Source organism: Lutra lutra, chromosome 9 (assembly GCF_902655055.1).
Source record: "Lutra lutra chromosome 9, mLutLut1.2, whole genome shotgun sequence".
NCBI classification, from domain to species: domain Eukaryota; kingdom Metazoa; phylum Chordata; class Mammalia; order Carnivora; family Mustelidae; genus Lutra; species Lutra lutra.
Window position 1 is genome coordinate 13,262,054 of NC_062286.1, and position 25,831 is coordinate 13,287,884.

A 25,831-nucleotide genomic window follows, 5' to 3' on the forward strand; every position below is an offset into this window, starting at 1 on the left:
AGGAGGTATTTGCAAATGTCTTATCAGATAAAGGGCTAGTATCCAAAATCTACAAAGAACTTATCAAACTCAACACCCAAAAAACAAAAAATCCAGTCAAGAAATGGGCACAAGACATGAACAGACGTTTCTCCAAAGAAGACATACAAATGGCCAACAGACACATGAAAACATGCTCAATATCACTTGACATGGGGGAAATACAAATCAAAACCACAATGGGATACCACCTCACACCAGTCAGAATGGCTAAAATTAACAACTCAGGAAAACATGTTGGTGAAGATGCAGAGAAAGAGGGGACCGTCTCACACTGTTGGTGGGAATGCAAGCTGGTGCAGCCACTCTGGAAAACAGTATGGAGGTTCCTCAAAAAGTTGAAAATAGAGCTACCCTATGACCCAGGAGTTGCACTACTAGGTATTTATCCAAAGGCTACAAACACAGTGATTTGAAGGGGCACCTGCACCCCAATGTTTACAGCAGCAATGCCCATACTACCCAAAATAGGGAAAGAGCCCAGACACCCACTGACAGATGAAGAGATGAAGAAGTGGTGTATATATGCATTGGAATATTACTCAGCCATCAAAAAGAATGATATCTTGCCATTTGCAATGACATGGACAGAACCAGAGGATGTTATGCTAAGTGAAAAAAGTTAGAAAAAGACAAATATTGTATGATCTCACTCCTATGTGGAATTTAAGAAACAAAACAGATAAACACAGGGGAAGGGAAGGAAAAATAAAATGGAAACAGAGAGGGAGATAAACCATAAAAGACTCTTAACAGTAGAGACAAACTGAGGGTTGCTGGAGGGGAGGTGGGTGGGAGGATGGGGTTAACTGGCTGTTGGTCATTAAGGAGGGCAATTAATGGAATGAGCACTAGGTATTATATGCAACTGATGAATCACTAAATTCTACCTTTGAAACTAAGAAACTATATGTTAATTAAATTAAACTTAAATAGAAAATTAAATAAAAATAAAGTGACTATGTATATTTCCTCTCTGAATCATTAAACACCTCTCTTGATCTACAGCAAACATCTACTTTATTCTTTTCATTCCTAGCTACTCCTTGTATTTATATACCTTTAGTATTGTTAGAACTTTGGAGGCACTGGTATCCCGTTGTGAAGAATTTGAATAAAGAAAGGCAAGTTTTTTTAAAAAAAACTATGGCTGAGGAGAAAAGCTCCATAATAACTGCTCAAAACACCTGTACAAGGAGAGACACGGACAACTTTACTGGGCCCTAACTGCTGTCTCCTCACCATCCTGATGAAGCTCATCCTGAATTGAGGTTAAGAGCCATGGAGTCCAATGTCTGTAAATATGGGAGACCCTTAAGTGAAGAGACTATAGATGGGAGTTCCTTCAGAATGACAACAGAAACAAGTAGTGCCACAGAAAGAATGTGGTTTCTTTCTCAACTCGGGAAAAAAATCAATCTGCAGAGAGGTATCTGGCAGCAGCAGACCAACGGGAACAAGGAACAAGCCGTGTAAAACTATGACGCATCTGCTCTGTCCCTGAGTAGCCAGCTCATCTGCAGAAGTTCTGCAGCCTTGACTGAATCAATCAGAAATGCAGAGTAGGAGAGTATGAGTTTTCGTCCCTCCATAACCCACTCCCAACGGCACAACTGATGTCAGAAATGGGACTGCTGCAAAGATCCCAAAGCCACCAGGGCTAGTATTCGGAAGGCCAGGGGAGGGAGCCGTGAACTAAACTAAAGCCGTGAACTCAAGAAGAACCTAAAAAACAAGGGGCATGAGACCTTGGATCGCTGAGAGAGGTTTCCATGGAGGAGCTGCATTAGGCCCCAGCACCACTGTAAAGGGTTGGTGGCTGACAGAGGGCTGACTCCCAGGTAAAGTACCTCAGGGCACAGTTCTCTGAACCTCACTGGACAAGCATTGCTACAGAGAGCTGAAACCCCCAACACCTGAGAGCCCAGGTGCTATCACAGGGGAGTGTAATGTTGGCGGGGGTGGGGGGGGAGCAGTGGGGAGGAGAGTCCCAAGGACTCTCTTGAACCTGAGCCAAACCAACAGACCTTCTTCAGGCAAAGTGAGACAGCCACGATTTTAGATACAGAACCGACTAAGACTGGAACTGAAAAGCTCCATGAGCTGATTCTGTAAAAAAGTGATGATAGAACCAGAGACTATAAAATAAGAAGAAATTCACAGATACTGAATATTTTAATCATTTATTTTAAAATGACTTATTTGTGAGAGAGAGAGAGAGCATGCACGCTCATAAGTGAGGTTTAAAGGGGGCGGGGGGAGAAGGGGAATCCCCAGTGAGCGTGGTGCCCATTATGGGGCTGGATGGATCCCACAACCCTGAGATCATCCCACAACCCCTGAGCCGAAATCAAGAGTCAGACCCTCAACTGACTGAGCCAACAAGGCGCACCATGAAATTCACAGATATCGAACATTTTAAACGAAGAAGGGATGACTAGAAGAATAGTAATGGGTTTGAAAAAGCTGTTTTTAAGCTACTTTTTCAGACAAGGTCAGTAAATAGGAGATTGAGCTCAGGAAAAGCTTTTAACTGTTATTAACTGTTTAAAATACATTAATATTCCTATCTCCAGGCAGCTATATCCTTGAAAGTTGGTGATTCATGTAAGCTGGACTTTTCCTTTTTTAAGTGATATTCTGAGGACAAGTCTCAGAAGTTTCTGCTTTGGTCCAAATATTACCCAAGTGGCTAAAAACAAACAAACAAAAAATATATATTTAACTGAAACATAAAACATTCAGTGGTACAGAAAAAAAGGTTTTTTTCCCCTCAAAGTTCCTATTTGAAAGAGCAATGTGTTATCTGGCTAGGCAGACCATGTGATTGTTTGGACAACTAAGAAATGTATAGTTAGGTATAATGAATTGAAACAGAGCTGGGACCATTAAAAATGTTGAAATAACTTATATTTGACCTCAGATATTATTTGGTTGGGGACTACCGAGAGGAGAAGACCTTGCTGGGCTGGGACCCAAATAAGATAAGGAGAGACAGAAAATATGCTGGAGAATTGTTACCAAGTAGTTCGTTTCCAAGGCCATACAGCATGGGAAATTATTTTCTGTGTATCTTTACCCCTTCTCCTGTGTCCACTTGGAACTCTGGCTTAGGGTTAAGATTCCCATGGTTTTCTGAGAGATACATGAGAAAACTGCAGTCCTGGTTTACATCCCATCCCTCTTCTATATTTTAGTAATAAAACTGAAGAAGTGAAATGGATATGACACTGAGCAGAAGGAAAGTCTATTATACGAAAAAAGATCACTTAATTATCAAAGTTCCAGAGGTTCTAGGCATGGGGCATGCAAGAGAGAAACGAGAGATTAAGCAGCCTCACTCTGAGAGCTAGTATAACAGAGTTTTGGGCTTCCAGTTTTTTTGAGACACAAAGATCCCTTCAGAGGTACTTAAAGCTGTATTAAGAAGAAAAGGAGATCAGCCTGAAGAGTGCTCTTAATGGGCAAAAGGACCTAAGTCTAAGACAATGCAAACTAGGGAATTAAGATAAAGTTACATTAAGGCAAGTTACATCAAAAAGAATTACAAATGGGTCACCTGGGAGGTTCAGTCAGTTAAGCGTCTCTTGATTTCAGCTCGGGTCATAATTTCAGGTCTGTGGGATTGAGCCCCACACTGGGCTCTGTGCTCACGTGGAGTCAGGTTTATCCCTCTGCTCCCCCCACCCTTGTGTGCTTTCAAATAAATAAATAAAATCTTAAAAAAAAAAAAAAAGAAAGAAAGAAATGTAAGTATAGAGCCAATAAGAATAGTTACATGACCATTCTCCAAGGTATTTGTGGTAGACCACAAATAGATGTGTGGATGTGGTCCTCAAATCGAAATCACTGGCAAAGCACCTGAGTAAAGGACGTAAAATCAAAGACAGAGAGCAGAATACTTTTTTGGAATTCTAGGGACTGGAGGCAGAAATTTTGCAGGGACCCTTGGCTGGTCATGGACTCTTCTGCCTGTATCATACCAATATGGACTTAGTGAAGTTTGGGTCAAGAGCCAGGAAAGTCCATTATTTATAAATATTCCTTTAAACAGAAATAATACAAATTTATCACTGTTAGTTCTTTCTTCCAAAAAGGTAACAGAAACAAGAGTATAAGTGGGCAGGCATATGATAATACCTTACACAAGCTTTCTGTCTGGAGAGAGTAATAGACAACAGAGGCCATGCAGGCAACAGGGACCAAGAGAAAGGAATGGAAAAAGAGGACTGTTCTGCTCTAGTTCTGGAAGTCAATTCATTTCCTACCATATTTATACGAACTACAAATCTACAGTAAGCTGCTTCTTACTAAAGAATTGAAAAATCCATGTAGAACGCAAACACTTACTTCTGTCCATCTTTCACAAAACCTTTCAAAGAAGAGCCTCTATTAGTAGCAATAGCTTTTCCTCCAAGGCCAACGATGAGAGCTGTGAGTACTGCGCTCTTCCCACCTAAACAGACAGGTGTTGGAAAAAAATCACACTCATTAAAGAGAGAGTAATGAAAAGGCTGACTCCTACCATTTGATGTACAAAGATTTCTGAATGAAAATGTAAATTAGTTCCAACCCTGAGATGAAGTGTTACACTTCCATTATCATTTTCTTTCAGCGAACTTAAAAAAGTTATACCTATCATGAGATATTTAGCTGCCGCTATTAAAAAAAATTAGTACGTTTCAGGAATCAAATTTTTGGCACTAACAGGGAAATGGAAAAAATGGTTGCTATTTTTCCAACTTACAAGTCTCACTGTTACATCTTGGTCCATCAGCCTATTAAAAATGAGTCTATCTTTCTAATTACACATGTATACTTGATTCACCTGATTTTTATTACATTCTAATTTAGGCATAATTTACTTTTTCCATAAATTCAGAGAAGTCAGAAACTATTTTTAACAACCCTTGAAAGCAAACAAGCCCCATAGGGACAGGGATGTTGTTTGTTTTCTTCAATGCTGTATCTCCAAGAGCAGCCCATCATAGGCACTCTGGTATTTAACAAATGAATGAACTTAAATATGGAAAAATCATCAGTCATACAGATGAATGTTTCTGTGTAATATTTTGACAATTATTATTCATAATTTGAAAATTATTCATCTCCCAGCTCTCTGAAAAGTACACTTCTTTTTATGCCAACAGATATAAAATATCACAAGCCGAAATTTTAAAATCTAAACAATTACCCAGGATATGTAATCATTTTCTGAACTCCACAGTCAACCAATTAAATCAACTCTTACGAGGCTATCATTTTTCACAATATAACCCAAATTAACCCAAATATACCACTGGTTAATCTGATTTAGTTCCTGGAATGCTTTTGAGTCTCTAATCTCTGCTTGTTCATTTCCAAATTCAATGCCTCCACTATTTACATTATTTCCTCTTCTCTCAGTTTTATTAATAAAATCACTGCTTCAAAATTAAAAACAAAAACAAAGAAAAGACCTAATTGCAGAACCCATCAGTCTTTCCTTATTTCTTATCCTGTGGGACCTCCCAGTAGCACTGATCCCTCTGTCCATTCTCTCCTTCTTATAACATTTTCCTCTTGACTGCATATAGCACAGGAGAAACAAAGAACACCTACTGAGGGGTGCCTGGGTGGCTCAGTGGGTTAAAGCCTCTGCCTTTGGCTCGGGTCATGATCCCAGGGTCCTGGGATCGAGCCCCACATCAGGCTCTCTGCTTGGCGGGGAGCCTGCCTCCCCCTCTCTCTCTGCCTGCCTCTCTGCCTACTTGTGATCTCTATCAAATAAATTGATAAAATCTTAAAAAAAAAAAAAAAAAAGAACACCTACTGAACACTCAACAGAATTCAGAGCTGCACTCACCTAAGGTCCTTCTAGCACACCACCAGCTGCAGGCTCTGACAAGCCTCCTCTCTGTGTATGGCTCAATTAAGTTGTCAACAGCTCAGGCCTGGCTGGTCCATCACAAAAGCTGCCTAACAGGTCTTTTTAACCCCTGTGTCTCTCCCCTTCTAATCCATTCTCCACAACGTGGCCACTTTGTTTCATAAATCTTGACCATGTCATCCCTTACTCATAAACTTTAACTGGTTCTCCACTGACTTTTGAACATAACACCAAAATCTTTATCATGGCATTGAAGATTCTCACCAATATCACCTACAACAGGACTCTCCGGTGTCACCTTCTACCCCTCCCTATCATGTAGGATATGACAAAGCTATCATATAAGGTTGTTCACCACTGTCCATGCATGTCTATTTCTACTCCTTCGAACCTGTGCTGATGAGCAATCTTTGCCTGAAACATCTCAGCCTCTTCTTCCCCAGTGAGATCTGCACAATCTGTCGTTTTCATTCAAGTACCACCACAAATACCACCTCCTCTCCAAGTTTCATTGGCCACGGTGAGAATTAGTTTCCTTCATGTTTGGATTCTCATGGCACTCTGTTTAGGCTCTATCATAACATTTAATAGATGTAAGATGCAAGGCTGCCTCAATCATAATGAGGGTAGTTTGTCCACTCTTCTAGGGTATGAATTTCAAAACAAATGGATTAAAAAAAAAATAAGCAGGAAATGTTTATTCCTACTACATAAATAATAAACCTACAGTTAACTCCTAATTTCTTAAAGTGTAGACTGACAGCAAATAGTGAAAATATTCATGACTGTAAGTTTATAGACCTAAAACTTAGATTTATCAGCATTCAGTCACCTATTTTACAAAAGTTAATGCATTCTAACTGTAAAGTACTGCTCAAAGTCAAATAAGGAGGAGGACAAAAGCACTTACTTCCATTGTTACCAACAACAAAGTTGACATTAGAACCAAATTTAAAGGGTCCAAGCATCGAATGACACATAAAGTTTCTTAGCTGAATACTCTCAATTATTCCAACTTCTGCTGCGGTCTATTAACCCAAAAAAAAAGGGGGGGAGGGGAGAGAGAAAACAATTAATCTAATAAACTCACTATAACCATCTAAACATTTGGAGAAAGTTCAGTGGTGTAATTAATGAAAAAAGTTATAGTAAGTGATTAATGAGTAAAATGAAATTAAATGGGAACCTTCTATGAGTAATCACTCATTCTAAAGTCCTTCAAGGATCTAATTAATTGTTATCACATAGTTTCTTAATAGGACAATGCTAATGTTTTGAGTCAAATAATTTTTTTGTTGGCGGGGGGCTGCCTGGTGCATTTTGAGAATTTTAGCAACATCCCTACCTTCTACCCACGAGATGCTAGTAGCACACATCTAACCCCAAGTTATGACAACCAAAAACATATCCGGACATTGTTAAATGTCCCCACAAGTGGCGGGGGGTTGCGAAATCCCCCCTTGAATGAGAACTACTAGTACAGTAAATTTTTTAAATCTTTTTTAACAGTGTGTTTAAAAACTCCTGGTTTCTCTTTTCTGGACACCATCTTATTAAAAAGCAGAAACACTTAAATCCTTGTATGAGCAGAATATTGGAAATTATGGTTGAAGACGTTTTAAAGTAAATTTTTATTCTGATCTAACTGTAGATACAGTTTCAAAAATAGAGGGATCCTGTGAATTCTCTACTCAGTTTCCGCCCACGGTAAAACTTACAAACCGTAGTACAGTATCACGACAGGGATACTGACATTGGTCCAGTCAAGATGTAGAACATTTCCAACACCACAAGGATTCCTCACGTTGCCCCTTTTATAGCCAAGCCACATCCCACCCAATCTACCTCCATCTTAACTCCTGGTCCACTAATCTGTTCTCAATTTCTGTAACACTGTCACTTCACAAATGGTATAGAAATGTCTATTGTTGCCTACACCGAGGGTTCACTGCTAAGTAGTTTTTCATGGTATGAATGTACCACAGTGTTTAACTGTTCACTCACTGAATGACACCTGGGTTGTTTCAGTTTTGGGCTATTATAAATAAAGCTGCTATAAATATTCATGTATAGATTTTTGTGTGAAGGTATATCTTCATTTCTCTGGGATAAATGCTGGATTTTATGGTAGGCTGTTGTTGCATGTTAAATAAAAAAATAAAATAAAATAAAATAAAATAAAATAAAATAAAATAAAATAAAAACGGCCAAAATATTTTTCAGAGTAGCTATATCATTTTACATTCCCACCAGCAATCAATGAATGATCTCTGCATCTTTGCCAGCATTTGAACTTGTCACTGCTGTCATGTTTAATTTCAGTCATTCTGATGGGTGTGTAGTGATATCTCACTGTGGTCTTAATTTGCACTTCCTCAATAACAAATGATTTTGAACATCATGTCATGTCACATCCCTTATTGTCCTTCTGAAACCTTCTAAAGGGTTGATGTTACAGGTTTGTTCCTGTTACCAGTAATTTGTGCCTTTCTTCTTCCGTTTGGTGGCTTTATTAGAGGTTTGTCAAACTTATTGATCATTCCAAAGAACAAGCTTTGTTTTCTTTACCAATTGTTTCTAATAGTTAACATAAATGTCAAGAAAAGTCGTATTATTTCACCTTAGTTGTTTTTTTTTTAATCATACTGCCTTCCCTGATATTGAATTATCAAGAATATGACATATAAACCACGCCAGGCCCCAAATTTTGCACTTACCAAAGTAGAGGTACCATTAGTGAAAGAAACTGTACATTCATCTTCATCACCGTCTTTGTCAAAGTCATCTAACTCTTCTTGTCTTGGTCTTTTGGCATTTTCAGGAGAGAAGAAATTTTCTTCCTTTCTTTTGGCCATCAGGTCTGAACATGTATTAGAGCAACAATGAAGTAAATCAAGAAATCCATATGATTGTTCCATACATATTAAACTTAACAAAATAAAGGAGACAAAGCTTAAATTTTAAGCACTATGTCCATTAGTTTTTACTTTTAAGAAAATAAAAATATCAGCTGTAGAGGAGGAGGAGGCCATAAGACAAAAAACACCAGTGGCTACTAGAGACTGGAAAGGCAACAAAATAGATTTTCCCCTCAGGTCTTCAGAAAGAAACACAGCCTGACTGCCACCTCAATTTTAGCCCCAGGAGTCATGTCAGACTTCTAACCTGCAGAAGTATAAGGTAATAAATGTATGTTTATTAAATCATGTGCATCTTTTTAAATCATGTGCATATGCTACACTAGCTGATTTTACTTCAGAGTTATTCATGGCCAAGATTTTATTGATATGGGCCTACCTGAATGTTCTGACTCCTCAACTGACAAATGGTAAAAGATTTTGTGGAACTATGGTTTCTACTTTCCTAGATCTAACAGAGATGTCATAATACCTTCTGAAATTATCCCACAGCAATCATTCAATTTTTCAGATAAAACTATTAGTAGTTTCCCTTAATCATTCCCTAAAGAAATAGTCCATGCTGTCTTTTTTTTTTTACCAATGTACTATGAAATTTATGTCTAGAAAACTAATGTATTTAAAATTACACAAGATTTTCTGAACATATGAAAACCGCACCTCAAGTCAAACCTGACAGTCTGTGATTAAAATTAAATGTTATGCCTACCGATAGCTGCTTTTACTTTTCTCTATAAAATACAGTTTAGACTTATGGTATGTACTTAATAATTATTTGCTGAGTAAATGGAGAGAAAAATACACAATATAGGTAATCAAAATGTCTCAGATACAGGGAAAGAACAAGAAGAATAGCTCTAGTCTTGATCCATTTAAGTCCTTCAAGTACTATACCATAGCAACAAGGTCTGTACCAGGTACTGGGCAGCAGGAGAGCAACTGAGGTTTTCTCTCTCTTGATTTTGGACTGATGAACTCCAGTTAGTCCTCACTAGAGATGACAGCCCTATGTGATGATATGCGCACAGGGCAACAAAGCCAGTCTTAGTGTATGTGTGTCCGAAGAGTGTATGTGTGGAGTGGTGTTCCAAGAGATGTGCAGGAACCCAAATGGGGCCTCTAGAGAAGAAAAGTGAGCAAGAAAAGGAGGGTGAGAGAGGAAGAGAAATCCATACAGTGTTTAATTTTTTAACCCACTGCTCTCCAAACTTATATCGATATAAACAATCTTGCAGAAATATCTGTGCATATTTGGGGAACTATCTCTGTCAGGCTTGGATATCTTTTTAAAAGTTTATTTATTTGACACATAGAGAGAGGGAAAGAGCAAGCACAAGCAGGGGAAGTGGCAGGAAGGGGAGAAACAGACTCCCCACTGAGCAAGGAGCCCGATGCTGCAGGACTTGATCCCAGGACCCTGGGATCATGACCCGGGCCAAAAGCAGCCACTTAACCAACTGAGCCAACCAGGCACCCCAAGGCTTGGTTATTTTCACAATGCATGTCTCATTAAATGAACTGAGTGGTTTTCCCATCCTTTTAAGGCTCTGAAATCACTTCTACTGCATGACACATTAAATGTTTTTTCAAAGACAGAAAGAAATAGTATTAAAGCTATTACAAAGTGGAGACTGCTTAAAAGTTAACTTTATAAAATCACTTAAATTTCTTTCTTGTACACCAGTTTTCACAGGTTCACTATATCCTCCTGAATCAATTTTTCTGTAATTTTATTTTGCAAAACCTCACAGTTACTACACAAGATTACCTTATGTTTTGTAAAATCCTCAACTATACTCATGACTCCTTCATGCAAGTTCTATTTAATTAAACTTGGAAATATTTTCTTCAAAAACTAGATCTTTATCAAATCTAGATTTTCCTTAATGAGAATATTTTAATGTTTATTCATATTTTTTATACAACAAATATAAAGGATATGCAGTGGGTCTAGAGTTCAATCTTTTATTCTTTCTCTCGAACCGCAAGTTAAAAAAGCAATCAAAGGCTTCCACTTCTAGGAAATGGAATAGATATACTTCTCCCTATTCCTCTTCCTAGGTAAAACTAAAAACTTTGGAAATTATGTATATAACAAACATAAGACAACTCTGAATGAGAAGGAGATGGACTGGCCAGGGACCTTAGGACACAAGGAATGACATCATGATGAGTTCCCTGAGTTTTTGTTTTGCCTCAAATACACCAGACTTGAAGACAGCAACTGGGGGAAACACCAACAAGTGCAGGGGAAAAAAGGGCTAATGAAAGCTTGCTCTCTCTAGCCGAAGGACCAGAAAAAGGGCATCCTAACAAGACAGAAAACTTTTAGACAGTAATTGTTCTACTCCAACCAAATACCACAAAACAAAAACCAAACCAAAACAAATGAACAAAAAAAAACCTGTGCTGCTCCTTCTACTCTCCCAACAACACACACACTAGCAAAAGCCAAGCAGGTAGCCTGGACTTCCACCTTTTAAGGCCCCAAGGAGCCCAACTGGGCTTGTGTCAGAGAAGGCTAAGTAGCCCAAATAAGAGCCATGATAATGGTGTCAGTGGGGCCCACCTGGGAAGCCTACATGTCTATCCTGCTCAGGCAGTTACAGGGTGCTACTTACTCCCATTTTCCTTTGGGTAGTATTACATGAGACCTTTTCCCACTGCCCAGAGAGGTAAAGTACACAGAAGCCATGTGGAACGCCAAAATTCCCGCTCATCCCATGTGTCACTGAGGCTAAGGAAGGAGCTCTGGTAAAGTTCTATACCTGAGTCTTTGCATCTACAGCCTAATACCATAGGGTAGCAGTTCTCAAAGGTTGTGGCTGATCTCTTCTTAAACAGTACTCAGGACTTCAAAGAGCTTTTTGTTTATACCTATCAATACCTACAAAACTGTCAATTAAAACTGAGAAACTTTTTTTTCTTTTAAGATTTTATTTATTTATTTGACAGAGAAAGACACTGAGAGAGAAGGAACACAAGCAGGGGGAGTGGGAGAGGAAGGAGGAAGCAGGGAGCCGATGCTGGGCTTGATCGCAGGACCCTGAGATCATGACCTGAGTGGAAAGCTGAGAGGCTTAACGACTGAGCCACTCAGGCACCTCAAACTGAGGAACTTTTAAAACAAAGAACACACATGTACACATTCTATCAATCCTCAGAGCAGTGACCTCATCAAGTCTCGTAACCTCTGGAAAACTCCGTTCTCTCATAAGTGAATGAGTGAAAAAGGCAAATAACATCTGACTGTCAGTATGCACTGTTTGACTTTGTAGACCCTACGAAAGAGTCCTGGACCACACACCAGATACTCTGGTGCGGTGGATACCGTATGCAAGTCCATGACATGGTGCCATAAATTAAAGGTATAGCAAGCAAGCAAGCAATTAAGTTAGAGCAGCAGAGAAGAAGCTAATCATATAATGACTTATAGACTTTATATTCAAATATGGTCCAAGGACCAGCAAGTAGCATCTACATTTCCTGGGAATGTATTAGAAATCCAGAATCTCAGGCCCCTTCCTAAACCAAATGAATCAGAATCTTCATCTTCAGCAAGATCTCAGGAGATTCCTAAGTGCATTAAAGTTTAAGAAAAACTGTTGTAAACAACATTTAAAAACTTGGACTTTATCCTATCCTGAAGGCAATGAAGAGCCTAATCATGATGAAACAAATACCGTCTAAAAGGTATTTATTAGATCAAATCTGAAGAACATTTAACCTAAACAAATGCCTGAGACAGTATCAGCATTACAGTCACAATTACATAATATTCAACATCTGTTCTTTTAACAAATAATCTAATGTTAATTTTGAATCTCTTAAACTAGTCAAACAAAACTTGAAAAATCCAACCTAGTTCTCAAACTATTTAACAAGAGTCAATGTAGGGCGCCTGAGTGGTTCAGTGGGTTAAGGCCTCTGCCTTGGGCTCCGGTCATGATCTTGGGGTCCTGGGATCAAGTCCCGCATTCGGCTCTCTGCTCAGCAGGGAGCCTGCTTCCGCCCCGCCTGCCCCTCTGCCTACTTGTGATCTCTGTCTGTCAAATAAATAAATAAATAAAATCTTTAAAAAAGCCAAAAAAACAAAACAAAAGTCGATGTATATTAGTTTGTTGTTGCTTGTTGCTAACTTAAATTCCCTGGACTACCACCATGCCATTATTTTCCCCAAAATACTTTCTCTCCCACCCATTCTCTATTTCCTTCTCAATTACTGAGCAGTAATTTATTTATTGTAGGAAAGCAGAGAGGACAAATTACTATTTGGTTTTCCCCACATTAAATTCCTTTTTAGATACAGTTTTCATTAATGCCCAATGATGATCTTGTAATTAGCAGGCACTCAGACATCAGCTGACTGATTTTAGTGTTTTACCATTAAAACATGGTAGTTTTTCAAGTAAAACTGGGGGAAGAAAGTGCATGTAGATAAATGTGGTTAAGCTTCTTACAGTGAATGTGAGATTCTGTACTACACAGAAGATGGTGTGCTACGTGATGACGATATTTTTTATTTGCTGTGTTTGGCCTGGGATTTGCAGTTTGCTACTAGGTTGCCACGGTAACATGCATCTGACAGATACTGAAGGATCCTACTTTTTAAAATACAAATCACTCTGTAATTTAATGATAATGGATTTTTAAAAACACATATGAATGTCCTGAGAGTTAGACACAAGTTAATACAGTAAAATTGTCTCCAAAAGGCTAAAGAGACACATTAATAGATGCAAGGAAAAATACCTCTAATATTCTGAAATACAAAAGGGAAAAAAATCTCCTCTGGGATTTTCAATACATTATTTTCAATACATCCATAAAGCTCTTCATTTGTTTACTTACAATAAAAAAAGTCAGAATTAAGGAATACATCTCTCTCACAGGAAGCAAATCAGAGCAGAATAGTAACATATATGTAACTATCAATAAAAAATAAGTTCAAGAAGGAAAATCGGTAACCAATTCATTACAGCAAGTAAGTGAATAGGAAATTTGATAGATCAAATACACTTCAACAGGATTATAAATGCCTAAATTTTAAATTTTATCGTGAGCCATCTAATAATTCATACTTCTCATTAATATCCAAGAAGGAACTAAGAGCAGTCAGAACAGATGTAACAGAACTGTATAAACAGTAGGAAATAATGGTGCAAAATAAAGGCAACGTGCTGCCACATCTGAAGCTGCTGTGGACTGTGTTTACGGCATCTCCAACCCTGCCCCTCCCACCACCACCGACACACTCAGTTCTGCATATTAAACTACCTCATTTTTAATGTAGTGAACTAATTAAGCACATTGCTTGGGATATACCATAAAATCACAAGATGCAATACATAATAGAGTTAAGTGAAAAAAATTTCAAAAGTCCATCTATCAAACAATTCTAGATCAGCAAAACTGGGAAGCACTAAGCACAACATTCCAGATAATAAAATCTGAACACTCGGATTTGTGTTTTAATAACATTCCTGTGGCCTCAACCTAGAGGACAGATAAAACAGGGTGAGTGTGAATAGGGCCAAAAGAGCCAAGCTATTAAGGGTGAGGGGGCACTGAAGGAAAGCAGTGACAGTATCAGGGATGAGAGGAACAGAAGAAACCAAGAGATTTAAAAGTATGGGTGAAATGGGAATAGAATTAACATTTGTTAAATATCTACTTATTACATGCTTAGCTCTTGAGATAAACACTTTATCTCCTTTAATCCTCAACATCCTTGTAAGTACTGTCCTTATTTTACAAAAGGGGATATTGAGACTCAAGAAGACATTTTGCCCAGACACAAGTAGCTGTAACTTAGTAGAACTCATATCTAAACCCAGGTTTGTCAAAATCCAAAGTCAAACCTCTTCAACGCCCAGGTTCCTCCAGGCATGAACAAACTAAGTTTGTTTATAGGCAGTGAAATTGGCTATTAATTTATTCGTCTTCTTATCTATCTTTCGTTAATGTATAAAACTACAAAAAGGATTGTATTGTGATGTGTCCTTCTAATGTTAGTATTTGAGCCAATTAAAACTTGGGGCTTTAAAAAACTTCATTTTGTGTTTCATTTTTAGAAACAATCTTCACACAACGCTAAATGCCATAGTAAGTACACAGTGCAGGTTTGGAAATAAAAGGGGTAAATAATACATTTATTTTGCCTCGAAACACGGAGTTGGAAGTGATTCTAGGATATTGAGAAGGAGAGGTTAATATGCAGTAAGGGTAGATTTGGGAGTGGTGCTGAGAAAGCTACAGAAAATTATTTTGAATTTGGTCACCAGGGAAAGTATGTTAAATGAGAAAAGATGTATCTCATTAACTAGTGAATCAAAATGCTAACATTAACAGAAGTGACTATAGTTGACCCTCAGTCACCTGGACTTACTAATGTGTGTGTATACAGAACTGTGAAATGTAACTAATTATGGCTTAAATATAATGCATACCATTATGGTAAAATTTTGAGTTTCTTGTTTATTGATTCCTGAAAGTCAAATACAGCTTTGATTAATTTGTCTAACTTAGTTCTAAAAAATGGTAAGTCAACATTTAGGTAGGTTTTATATAAAATTCTACGTCTAGACACTCAGTAAAATAAACCTTAGGGAATTTGTACTTACTTTTGTTGCCAAACTCAACACTAAATGCTATATATTTATTATAGATAAAGATAGGGCTATAAATATTCTCCTCCCACCACACACACATATTTAAGCATCCTGCTGTTAGGTATTACAGCTATTTTCCTCCAATTACAGAAAAAGAACTAAAACTTAAAGAGGTGATACCAAAGAGCTCTGGGTCACATAACAGTTGTTCTCTCACAAAAAAACATGTTTTACAAGCAATATTCTAGTGATCTCCAAATCTGATCTCCAGTCAGAAAAAGAAATTTCGAATACATATTTCGACATAAAATTATCACTCTGTGTATTTCACACAGTACTAGAATGAGACAAAGTAAATCAAAGTTCTAATATGTTCCCTTCCACCCACACACCCAAAAACTACTTACTACCTAACACCTGCAGGCCAATGCATACGCTATTGAATTTCTTTCTTTTATCTTTTTTTTTTTTTTTGTTATTGAATATTCTAAAGACTATACATACAGTAGTTACCTAAAAGTTACGGAGTTTGGACTTTTTTTTTTTTTTTTGCTTTGAATATACATTCGGAAATAGCTTGTCTTAAAACACCCGCTTTTAATCTCTTACTCATGAAATATACACGGAGTAATAAGCGCTCGCGTAAATTCTGCCTTCAGGGTTTATACACAAAATCGTTACTCTTTCCAGGAATCATCACAGTATTATCTCAAGTCTTATTGGTCCCACAGCCGTTTCTCTATCCTAGTCTTGCGTTCCGCAATTCCCAATCGGGATTCCTCCTCAGTTCATTTCCACAAGAAAAGAGGGAACAGAAATGCCATCACAAAACCTCCAAACATTACAAACATTACAATTTAATTTTCCTACATAATACAGTCTGCGTTATCATGACGCTGGGGTTTAACAACAAATCTAATTAAAGTGCTATTTGCATACATTCGTAAACAGACTAAGTTGCTGCTGGTGAGGTATCAGATTCGCTCTACGCGCCGGAGGTCCGAGCCCACTCTCCGCCCCCAGGACCGCATCCCCTCAAGCTATTCCTCTAAGCCGAGGGCCGGTAGGGGCCGGGCGCCGGGTCCCACAGCCCGAGCCGGATTTGCCAGCCCCGCCGGCGGAGCCCGAGGAGGGCCCCAGTTGCCACCGGCAAGTTTCCCGCGGTCGAGGAGACCTGTGTCGCCCGCAGAGAAAGCCCGAAGATCCCCACCGGACGGCTGGCCCGCTCGGCCCAGCGGGTACACCCTGGACACCGCCGCAGCTCCGGTGACCGAGCCGCCACCAGGTAGGCTGGAGGGCTCCGGCTAAGGGGACAGCGAGGGGATTGATCCAGAGCAAGGGAGAGCGACAGCGCGCGCCCTCACCTTACCTCGAACAAGTCCAAGTCTCCCCAAGGAACCCGATCGGGGCTGCTGTCTTGGGCAGCGGGGCGCAAAGGGCACCCTGGGGCGTCTCGGCCTCGGCTAGCCGCCGTTGGCCCGCGGGGAACCGCGCGCCCGCGGTGGGAGAATGCAGGAGGCTGGCTGCCCGGGCGCCCACCGCCGGACACTCCGCGCCTGCGCCCCGCCCCCCCCTCCCGCCGGGGCTCAGCCCGCGCGTGCGCGGTTCGGAGTTTTCGCGCCTCTAGAGTCTAAGAGGAGGGGCCGGAAGTGCCCCTCAGCCGACGGGGAAGCTGGTAGGCTCGCAGGGCTCTCGTCGGCGGGACGCGCGGGGCCGGGTGATTTGCCTAAGTGAAAGGGAAGAGAACTCGGAGCACCCTGGTAACAGTTCCAAGCATGCGTAGAGCCGAGCGTCTGGAAGCCCGGAAAGCCTAGTGTGAGACTGCGGTCGCGGGAAGGGGACGGTTACTTCCCGGAAGAGGCGGGGCCACGAGGGAGGGGGCGCGGAATTAGAAGTGCTCCTGAGACTTCCCGCCTCCGGGTGCTGCAATCCAAGCGTTAGTCTTTGCTTAGGGAAAAAGGAAAGAGCACTTTTCCTTTTCTTTCGCTTACCTTTTTTTTTTTTTTTTTTTTTTGAAGAGAAAATTTGTAAACTTGGAGGCAGCAGTAGTTAGGATTCAGGCCAAACTGGTAAAAGACGGAGGGGCGTCTTCCAAAACCGAGGAGAAAGGGGTGTCCGGGTAAGTCCGGCGGACCGTGGAGAGGCGGCCCCGACCCGTCCTTCCTCTGGCTCCTTTGAAAGGCTGGGTTGGGGCGCTCCTCCGAACCCCGGTCAGCGGCTCGGCTGGGAGTAAGGTGGGAGAGCCGCCTGGCCGCGATCCGGCCGTGCTTGCTTGACCCCCGGCCGCCCCGCGCTTGCTCCTCTCCGCCGAGGCAGATGGCCGCTGGATGGTCTCCCGGGCACCCTGTAGGCGAACGCCCACGTCCCGTTCCAGGCCCAAGCAGGCGTAGTCTAACCGGGGTGTTCCTTTTTCAGTGTTGTGCTCTGGAAATGCTTCCACGATAGCCGTTCCCTTAAGGCGTTGTGGTTATTTACAGTCTTCTCCCCGCACCGGCCTATACTGTAAATCCCTCCCCCTCAATAAATACCGGAACTAACGAAGTTTTAAGTTTCTTGGCGTAGCTTTCAGTGCTGTTCTTACCCAGACATTAACCGACCTCTTAGGTCTTTACACAACTCTTTAACTGAGTACGTTGATCGTGTCAAATACTCAATTTCCTGTATTCCACAGTCTTCCCTTGTAGATGGGGAAAAGTGGCATTTACCGCTACGCTGCTTCACCCCCAAATAGATGACAATTGTCAGGGCTCCAATAATGAATTCCTTCTATGGAAGTAACCTTTTGCTTCTAAAGAGAATCAAATGTATCTTATTCCCATGGTGGCCCTTGCCATGGCACAATGAAAAGTAGGACCTGGTCAAAATAGACTAAAACAGTACAACATCTAGTCTTAAGTGGTCCTTGTTGGTAAACAGTGGGGAACAGTTGGGTGGTTTCTGGTCAATGTCACTTCCTTTAGGAAGCCCCTCCTTGATGCTCAATATTAGGTTAGGTATTTATGTACTCCTGTAGCTTACGTTAACTTCGCCTGTCCTTGTCACGTTGTTGTAATGCTCTTTCCATCTCAAGTCTCGCCCTAATAAAGTCCTTAAATGCAGGGCTTCATCTCTCATTATTGTATCTAGCATCTAGAGTTCCCGGTACATAATAGGTATTTAATAAACACTTAACTATAAGTCTGGCGTATATTATGCTTCAAAGTTTATGCTAAATTCATATGAAAATAAAACTGAAGAAAGAATAAAAAACCAGCATTAATTAGTGAAATTAGGTGGAAATCCCATACAGTCCAATCTTGAACTGAAATAAACCATTTACCTATCTTTATGTGAAAATAGTCTTGTAAGTGGGAACTGGGAAACTTAAAATATTTCTCGTTTTGTTGTTAAAGAGTTTTTTCCTAATGTTTTTGCTTAAACTGAAATAAAATTGGAAAACTGTTGGTTTAATAAAATGTGTATTTTTGCATAAATCAAACCACTGACCTCTTTTTATGTTCTTTAAAATTTGATTCATTAGTGGAATTAGCAAGGCTCTGTGCTTTTCTCACTTCATTCAGTTTTATAATTAACCAATAAAAGCTTATTAGCTTTTAAGGAAGTTTTAGGAGCATAAATTGATTTATGGGCACCATATGGTTACATCAAAGGATTTGTTTTATTTTAACTGTAGTGAATTCTTGAGGGCTTTTTTAAACTAGAAATTTGTGTTCTTTCTGTCAAGCAGTAGTATCTAGAATAGACTGGTTTTATTTTATTACAAGCTACCAAAATTGGTCAGGAGGTTCAAAGAATATCAGAATCCTATAGTTCATTTGGTTTAGTACCTCCCATTTTGTAGATGGGTTAAACGTCTCCCCAAGGTCATACAGCTTCAGTATTATATCCAAGACCAAAATCCTAGGTTTCTAATTCCAAGTCTAATGCTTTTTCAGTAAACTAAATAAATTGAAGTCACTAATAGGTTATAAAGTTATTTACTGTGGGTTGTTATGACTTTGCTGATTCATATGAATATTCTTGTATCACATTAATTCTTAAGAATTGTTAATATGTTAAGGAGACTTCTTTGTATATGTAATAATACACTGATGGCGTGATCAGATTGATGTCAGTAAAAGTACCACATTATGAAGATGGGAGTAGAGACCACATCCCACACCACGATTTTTTCAAATTGTATCTTATTGAAAAATAAGAGAAAATTTTACGTAGCTGTGAGAGACTTTGATATATGTTGTGTTTAATGCTGAGCTATTTTCAAGTAACCTCATCAAGTAACCTCAGGCTGATGATCATGACCTCATTCAAAAACCATCTGTTCTATCTTCCAGTGTAGTTGTACTTGAATATCTTAAAAGCTATGGCATTCTGTCCCTTTTTGGAACATTATATGCTTTTACAATGTTACTGTTGAAGCTTAATGTACAGAGGAAGCACTGAAGCAAAGAAAATGTCAAGGAATGGAAAACAATAGATCCCAGGAATAGACATTTAGGATTAACTGCATTCTTAGAACATGATGTTATTTCTCATAAAATATACATTTTACATAATTTTGCCCTTTCTGGACTATTGGGTATTTTTAATATATTCTGTTCTTAGGGATGATTTTCAAAAGGAACATGCATTCTAAACTGAACTGATTTAGATCATAGATCTAATGAAGATAATCCTAAAATAGTATTTTAAAATAATGTATTACATGTAGAACACTTACGTAATTTTAAGTATTTTGTTTTTGTTTTATAACTGGCTCTAAGATAGCACCATAAATGAAGAAGTAAATTAATGTAATAAACAGAAGGAATAGATGCGCATGTGACAAACAGGCAGATGATGATCTTAGTATGTTTTAGGTTTTTAAACAGGATTTTAGGCTTCTAGAAGGAGAATGATTGTGTAGGAGAGGAGGGTAGTAAAAAGTGGAAGCAGAGAGGTGATTTGGAAGACTGTTAAAGTTTGTCTATAGGCAACGCCAGAGTTCTATCACTAGAAATGGGGATTTCGGGTATATCTTAAAGGTAGAGGATTTGCTGATGGAGTGGGCATTGGAGAGCTGAGTAAAGAAAAGAATCCAGGACTGCTAGGTTTATGGCCTAAGCGACTGGAAGTAAAACAGTTTGGAGGCGAGGTGGTGGAATCAAGAGTTAAATGCATATTATGCATCCACATGAAGGTAAAGTAGGGAATTTGGTATTCTAGTTAACAGCCCAGGGGAGATGTCAGGTAAGTGGGATAAGTAATACGAGGGAGACTGGAGAAGAGCTCATTATAGAGTCTTCAAAGGAGACTCAGCAAAAATGTTCTTTCCAGTGTAGTCTGCCTCTGCCTCTAAAAATATTCTTCCTCAAATCTTCCTGCTCACTTTGCAATTCCCGTGCCCACTCCCAACCCTTTTAATATGTTGCTTGGCATAGTTCTAATTCGTTATTTTTTAGTTAAAAACAGTGAAGGCTTTATAAAATCTTGTAATTCAAGAAGGTCTAACAAGTTCATTAATGTAAAGTTAGAGAAAAAAGATTTTGGGGGGGGCATGTCATAGAAACTAGCTCCTATTCCCTTGATTCCTATCATTCAGAGAAAAAAGTGAGGAAAAAAATATTTCACCGTATCAGGAATTCTACGATGATGCTAATGAAAGAAACTAAGCCAAGCATTACTCTTCTATAGGATGTGTTTGGGGAGCACAAAGAGACTCTCCTCTTTGAAATCCATTTCAGGGGCGCCTGGGTGGCTCAGTGGGTTAAGCCGCTGCCTTCGGCTCAGGTCATGATCTCAGGGTCCTGGGATCGAGCCCCGCATCGGGATCTCTGCTCAGCAGGGAGCCTGCTTCTCCTCTCTCTCTGCCTGCCTCTCTGCCTGCTTGTGATCTCTGTCTGTCAAATAAATAAATAAATAAAATCTTTTAAAAAAAAAATGAGTTGAAATCCATTTCAATAGCTGCATGGGGACTGAGGGGTAAGGTATCAAAGTCTTTTTAAAAGATTTGAGATAGATTTTAAAACATGGTGACCAAAAAGATTGGCAATGAAAGAGACAGTTTTCTGGAAAATACCACATAACTTAGGAAAAATGGAGAAGAAAACACTTTAGTTCAGAGATAGTAACTCAAATTTTGCTTTCTGGGAACCAACAGATAATTCTGTTGTTCTGTTTGCCTACATGGTTCATAACAGTTGTGTTTAAGTAACTGTGGTTACAACTTTGTAGCCTTCTCTCACATTTTAATAAAGGAAGAGCCAAAATGGGTATCCTAGGTAGACATTACTGATAACTGTTCAGCTACCAGTGCTAGTGGCTCTGTAACCTAACTGTGGATGCTCGTTCTTTAAACCAGGTTTATGCTGACAAAAGAAAATAAAATGGCATGAAGAATTAAGTTTTAAATGTAATAATCATGTTATATTAAAAATATTACTGGGTTGCCTGGGTGGCTTAGTGGGTTAAACATCTGCCTTTGGTTCAGGTCACCTCTCCCAGGGGCTTGCAATGGAGCCTCTAATCTGGCTCCCTGCTGAGCAGGGAGTCTGGTTCTCCTACTGCTCTCCCCCTGCTCCTGTTCCCTCTCCCCCTGCCCCAATAAATAAATAAAATCTTTAAAAAACATTATTTATGGGCGTAGTTGAAAGCCCTCTTGGTCTTGCTTAAAGGATCCAATCTGTGGAATTTTAATGTTTTAATAGAATCAGTTGTAGTCTTATTTTTTCTCATGCTTGGCTGCCCTAGTGAATAATATTTCATTAAATTCTTTTAAAAATGTTCTTAATATGCTTGAAATATTTAGAGGACTACAGTTTGTAAAATCAAGACTCTACCCTATCAACAGCTCTAATTTTTTTTTTCTACAACCTTCAGAAGGAATAGAATATGCATTGTAGTCCTTCACATAAATGTGTGTTTATCTGTGCCATCATAAACAACACTGCACTAGATGGGAATCTTCAGTCATTATTACTTAATTAGATATGTGTAGTCAACTCATGTAATGAAGCATTAGAGATAAGACTGGAAGGAAGGAACCTGTGAGCAGGAAAGGCCAGAGGGAAAAATGAGCCTTGTTTAAGTCCACATGACTAGCTCCTAGAGAGTCTGAAGAAAACAAGAGAATGTGAATCACTTATCCCTAGAAGAGCCATACTCAAGTCAGATTTGATACGAGGTACTTACAAATTTGCAGAACCTTGCTTTTTAATTTGACCCATAAACTATAGTCATATTTGATCTCTTAATATTTAGGCAAGAAATAAACCACCTAAAGATTTCTGGTTTTATTTCCCCAACCTTTATAGATTTTTTTTAAGATTTTATTTATTTATTTGACAGATAGAGATCACAAGTAGGCAGACAGGTGGGCAGAGAGGGGGAAACAGGCTCCCCACTGAGCAGAGAGCCCCATGCGGGGCTCAATCCCAGGACCTGGAGATCATGACCTGAGCAGAAGGCAGAGGCTTAACCCACTGAGCCGCCCAGGTGCCCCTATTTCCCCAACCTTTTACAGATACATTTTTTTGAACTTTTTTTTTAATTTGAAAAATAATGAATGCATATGATTATTAAAAAAACAAAGGTGTGTACTTTGAAGAATAATTCTTCTTCCCCTTCCTAAACTGTAGTCATCCCTGATACATAACCTATTTTCTACCTGTTTTCATTTGAAAACTTGGAGACTATACAAGTAGATCTATCCCATTTATTTTTTCTATTCTTTTTGAACATGCCATAATTTATTAAGGTACTCCTTGATGGACATTTGTTTCTTCTTATTGTTTTACTATTATAAACAATGCTACAGTTGATACCCTTTTATATAAATCTCACAGCTAAGAGCGTATCTTAAATTTCTGGGAGAGCTTTTGCTAATCAGAAGATAACCTGCATTTAAAATTTTGACAGCTAGAGTCAGGGTCACATTTAAATGAAATATGATAACATTCCTCCAGAGAGAGAAATTGCAGAATTTCCTTCAGTAACAATCCATTCTGGCATACTCAACTTGAATCACAAATAAAAGGAAAGCAAAACTGTCAACCAAAATGTCCTTCCCAAACTTTCTACTTCTGAATTTTATACATTCTGATATTTAAGACTGTGAAAGTCTTATTTCCTTTCATAATAACTTAGAAAATACATGTGTCTCCACTCTGTCCAGAATTAACTGCAACTTTTCACATTAACAGAGATAAAACCTTATCTTCGAATCAATGCCACAATGCAACATTGAACCAGTGGGGCTGCTTATGTGAAATAGACTACCTAATTCTTTATACTTTGCATTTAACAATGTGTATTTTTTCTTTGTAAAGTGACATATCAGCAAATATTGGATCAGTTCTTCATTAAAAAAATTAATACACAAAATACTACTAAAAGTGGCCCTGGCCACAATATAAAGTTAAGATTCAGAAAAGTACAGAGAAAATAACAACAGCCCAGCGTTTGTTTTCTTTGCAACTATGTATAATTTGAGAAAATTTGCTTTTGCTGTGGAATCTGTTAAAGGAACAGACAACACAGTATTTTTTATTTAGAATGGGTTTGCATTGGTTTGTGTTTTGCATAGTGATAGGCTTTTGTAGTATTTTTTGTATGCTACCTGTGTTTCTGGAATGAATTAAGGTCATTATTCAGAGGATGATAATCGCAATTATGTTTGTAGAGTGAGATTGAATCATCCTTGCAAATACTACATAATACGCTCATCAAATAATAACAAAGTAAGAGAAAAACAGATATAGGTGTTTAATAAGGAAAAAATAGACTACAGAAAATATGAAAGCAGGTTAGAATAGCAGAGTCTAAGTCAATTTTGTTTTTAAAATGTCTTGTAAAACTGAAGAGTTTAACAGTTTTCTTTGAATAGTGGCAGTATAGGTGATTTAAAATTTTTTTGTTCTTCCAAAGATTTCTTTTTAAATTTTCCACGATAAGCATGTATGACTTTGCAATTTGAAAAGCCAACTTTTTAAAAAGATAATTTCATATGCCTCCAACTCCATTTTATGCCCCCCCATTTTCCATTGACCTCCTAGTGTTTTGCCTTGGTTTACTTATTTGCATGCTTCTTTGCTTTTGTTTTCTTGTATTTCCTGATTATGATAGAAAACTAGTCCTATTCTTGCTTTAGGTATGTAAATCAAGGAGTGAATTCTCAAGAAGACAAATATGATTTACAGCATCATCGCTGGTACCCATCTCTGCATTTGTTATTGCTTGTTAACAGCTGGAACAAAGCCAATTACTACCATTTGGGTTTTTTTTCCCTTTTATCTTCTAAATTTCATGCAATCTTAATATAACCATGTAGGAAGCATTATTCTCAACCACTGCTTAAGAGAACATAGACAAGAAGAGAGAATGAGAAGGGATAAGACCATTGACATTTGGGTTCCATTAATTTAAAAAATAACGTTATTTTTCAGTACTCCAAAGAAACATGTATTTGGTGAGGAGTGGATTTTTAAGGACTAATCCAGCATGGTACCATTTGCAAATAACTTAATCCATTAGTTGCATCAGTATTTTTGTAGCTAGTAGGGAAATTACCACCACTGTTAAGGTTTCAGATGTTCTCGAAGCATTCCAAAAAGCTGCCTAATGAAGGAAGTAAGGAGAGTTCTCTATTTGTGAATTATCTTAAACAAACATAGAATATATTGTGTGAATTTCTGTTCTGAGCTCCTGCGTCTTTAACAGTCCATATTATGAAGTGTGTTTCAAATAACAGCAGGCGATCACCAGAATGGGCGTGAATGACTTGTGGCCAATTTTGGAGCCTGTAAAGCAGCACCTCCAGTTGCATAATCTCTGTGGGAAAACCATTGCAGTTGATCTGAGTCTCTGGGTATGTGAAGCACAGACGGTCAAAAAAATGATTGGAACCGTCATGAAGCCCCACCTCAGGTACAGTAAATGTTCTTAGGACATAGATGTATGATTGCATAAGCAGGACATGTCTTGGTTTTGCTTCCACTTTGTTTCTTTGTTGTTGCTGTCCATTTTGGGATTTTAAAATATGTTACTAACATGTCGGTCTCTGCCATCTCTAATAAATCGATGACTCACACATTTGAGCTCCAGAGTCACAGACCCAGCTGCCTACTTCCCATATTCACTAGGATGCTTTGGTGACTAGAAGCCAGAAATTTGGGAGCCATTCTCTGTTTGGCCCCGCCTTGTATCCAGTCTATCAGGGAGTCTTGTCAGTTCTACTTCCAGAATATTCCTTGTGTTCAGAAACTTCTGTCAACGTCCAGAGGCAGGACCTCAGTGTGTGACACCATCATCTCTCATCTGTACTGAAATGTCTTTCATGAGTTTTCCTTCCTCAGCTCCTGGCCTCCTCCTCCTCTAAACTGTTTTCCATGTAGCACTGAGAACCATCATAAATCTCT

The 25,831-nt window shown here is 38.9% G+C and overlaps 2 protein-coding genes across 5 annotated transcripts in view; one reads left to right on the forward strand and one right to left on the reverse strand.

The window, feature by feature from the left end:
* Nucleotides 1-17,018, reverse strand: part of SMC6 (structural maintenance of chromosomes 6) — an 82,555-nt gene extending 65,537 nt beyond the window's left edge. The window contains exons 1-4 of one of the 2 annotated variants that reach the window (XM_047747174.1): nt 16,807-17,018; nt 8,626-8,768; nt 6,819-6,936; nt 4,390-4,495 (exon numbers count right to left, since the gene is read on the reverse strand). In XM_047747174.1, coding sequence (XP_047603130.1) covers nt 4,390-4,495; nt 6,819-6,936; nt 8,626-8,763 — 362 coding nt within the window. In that variant the 5' untranslated portion in view covers nt 8,764-8,768; nt 16,807-17,018. Of the gene's footprint in view, nt 1-4,389; nt 4,496-6,818; nt 6,937-8,625; nt 8,769-9,740; nt 9,893-16,806 lie in introns of those variants that run through there. The other variant, XM_047747175.1, reaches the window with a different exon arrangement.
* Nucleotides 17,019-17,283: 265 nt separating this feature from the next.
* The window catches only part of GEN1 (GEN1 Holliday junction 5' flap endonuclease), a 37,245-nt gene continuing 28,697 nt past the window's right edge, over nt 17,284-25,831 (forward strand). The window contains exons 1-2 of one of the 3 annotated variants that reach the window (XM_047747178.1): nt 17,284-17,556; nt 25,134-25,340. In XM_047747178.1, the coding sequence (XP_047603134.1) occupies nt 25,180-25,340 (161 nt within the window). In that variant the 5' untranslated portion in view covers nt 17,284-17,556; nt 25,134-25,179. The remainder of the gene's footprint in view (nt 17,557-25,133; nt 25,341-25,831) is intronic. The other 2 variants (XM_047747176.1, XM_047747179.1) reach the window with 2 other exon arrangements.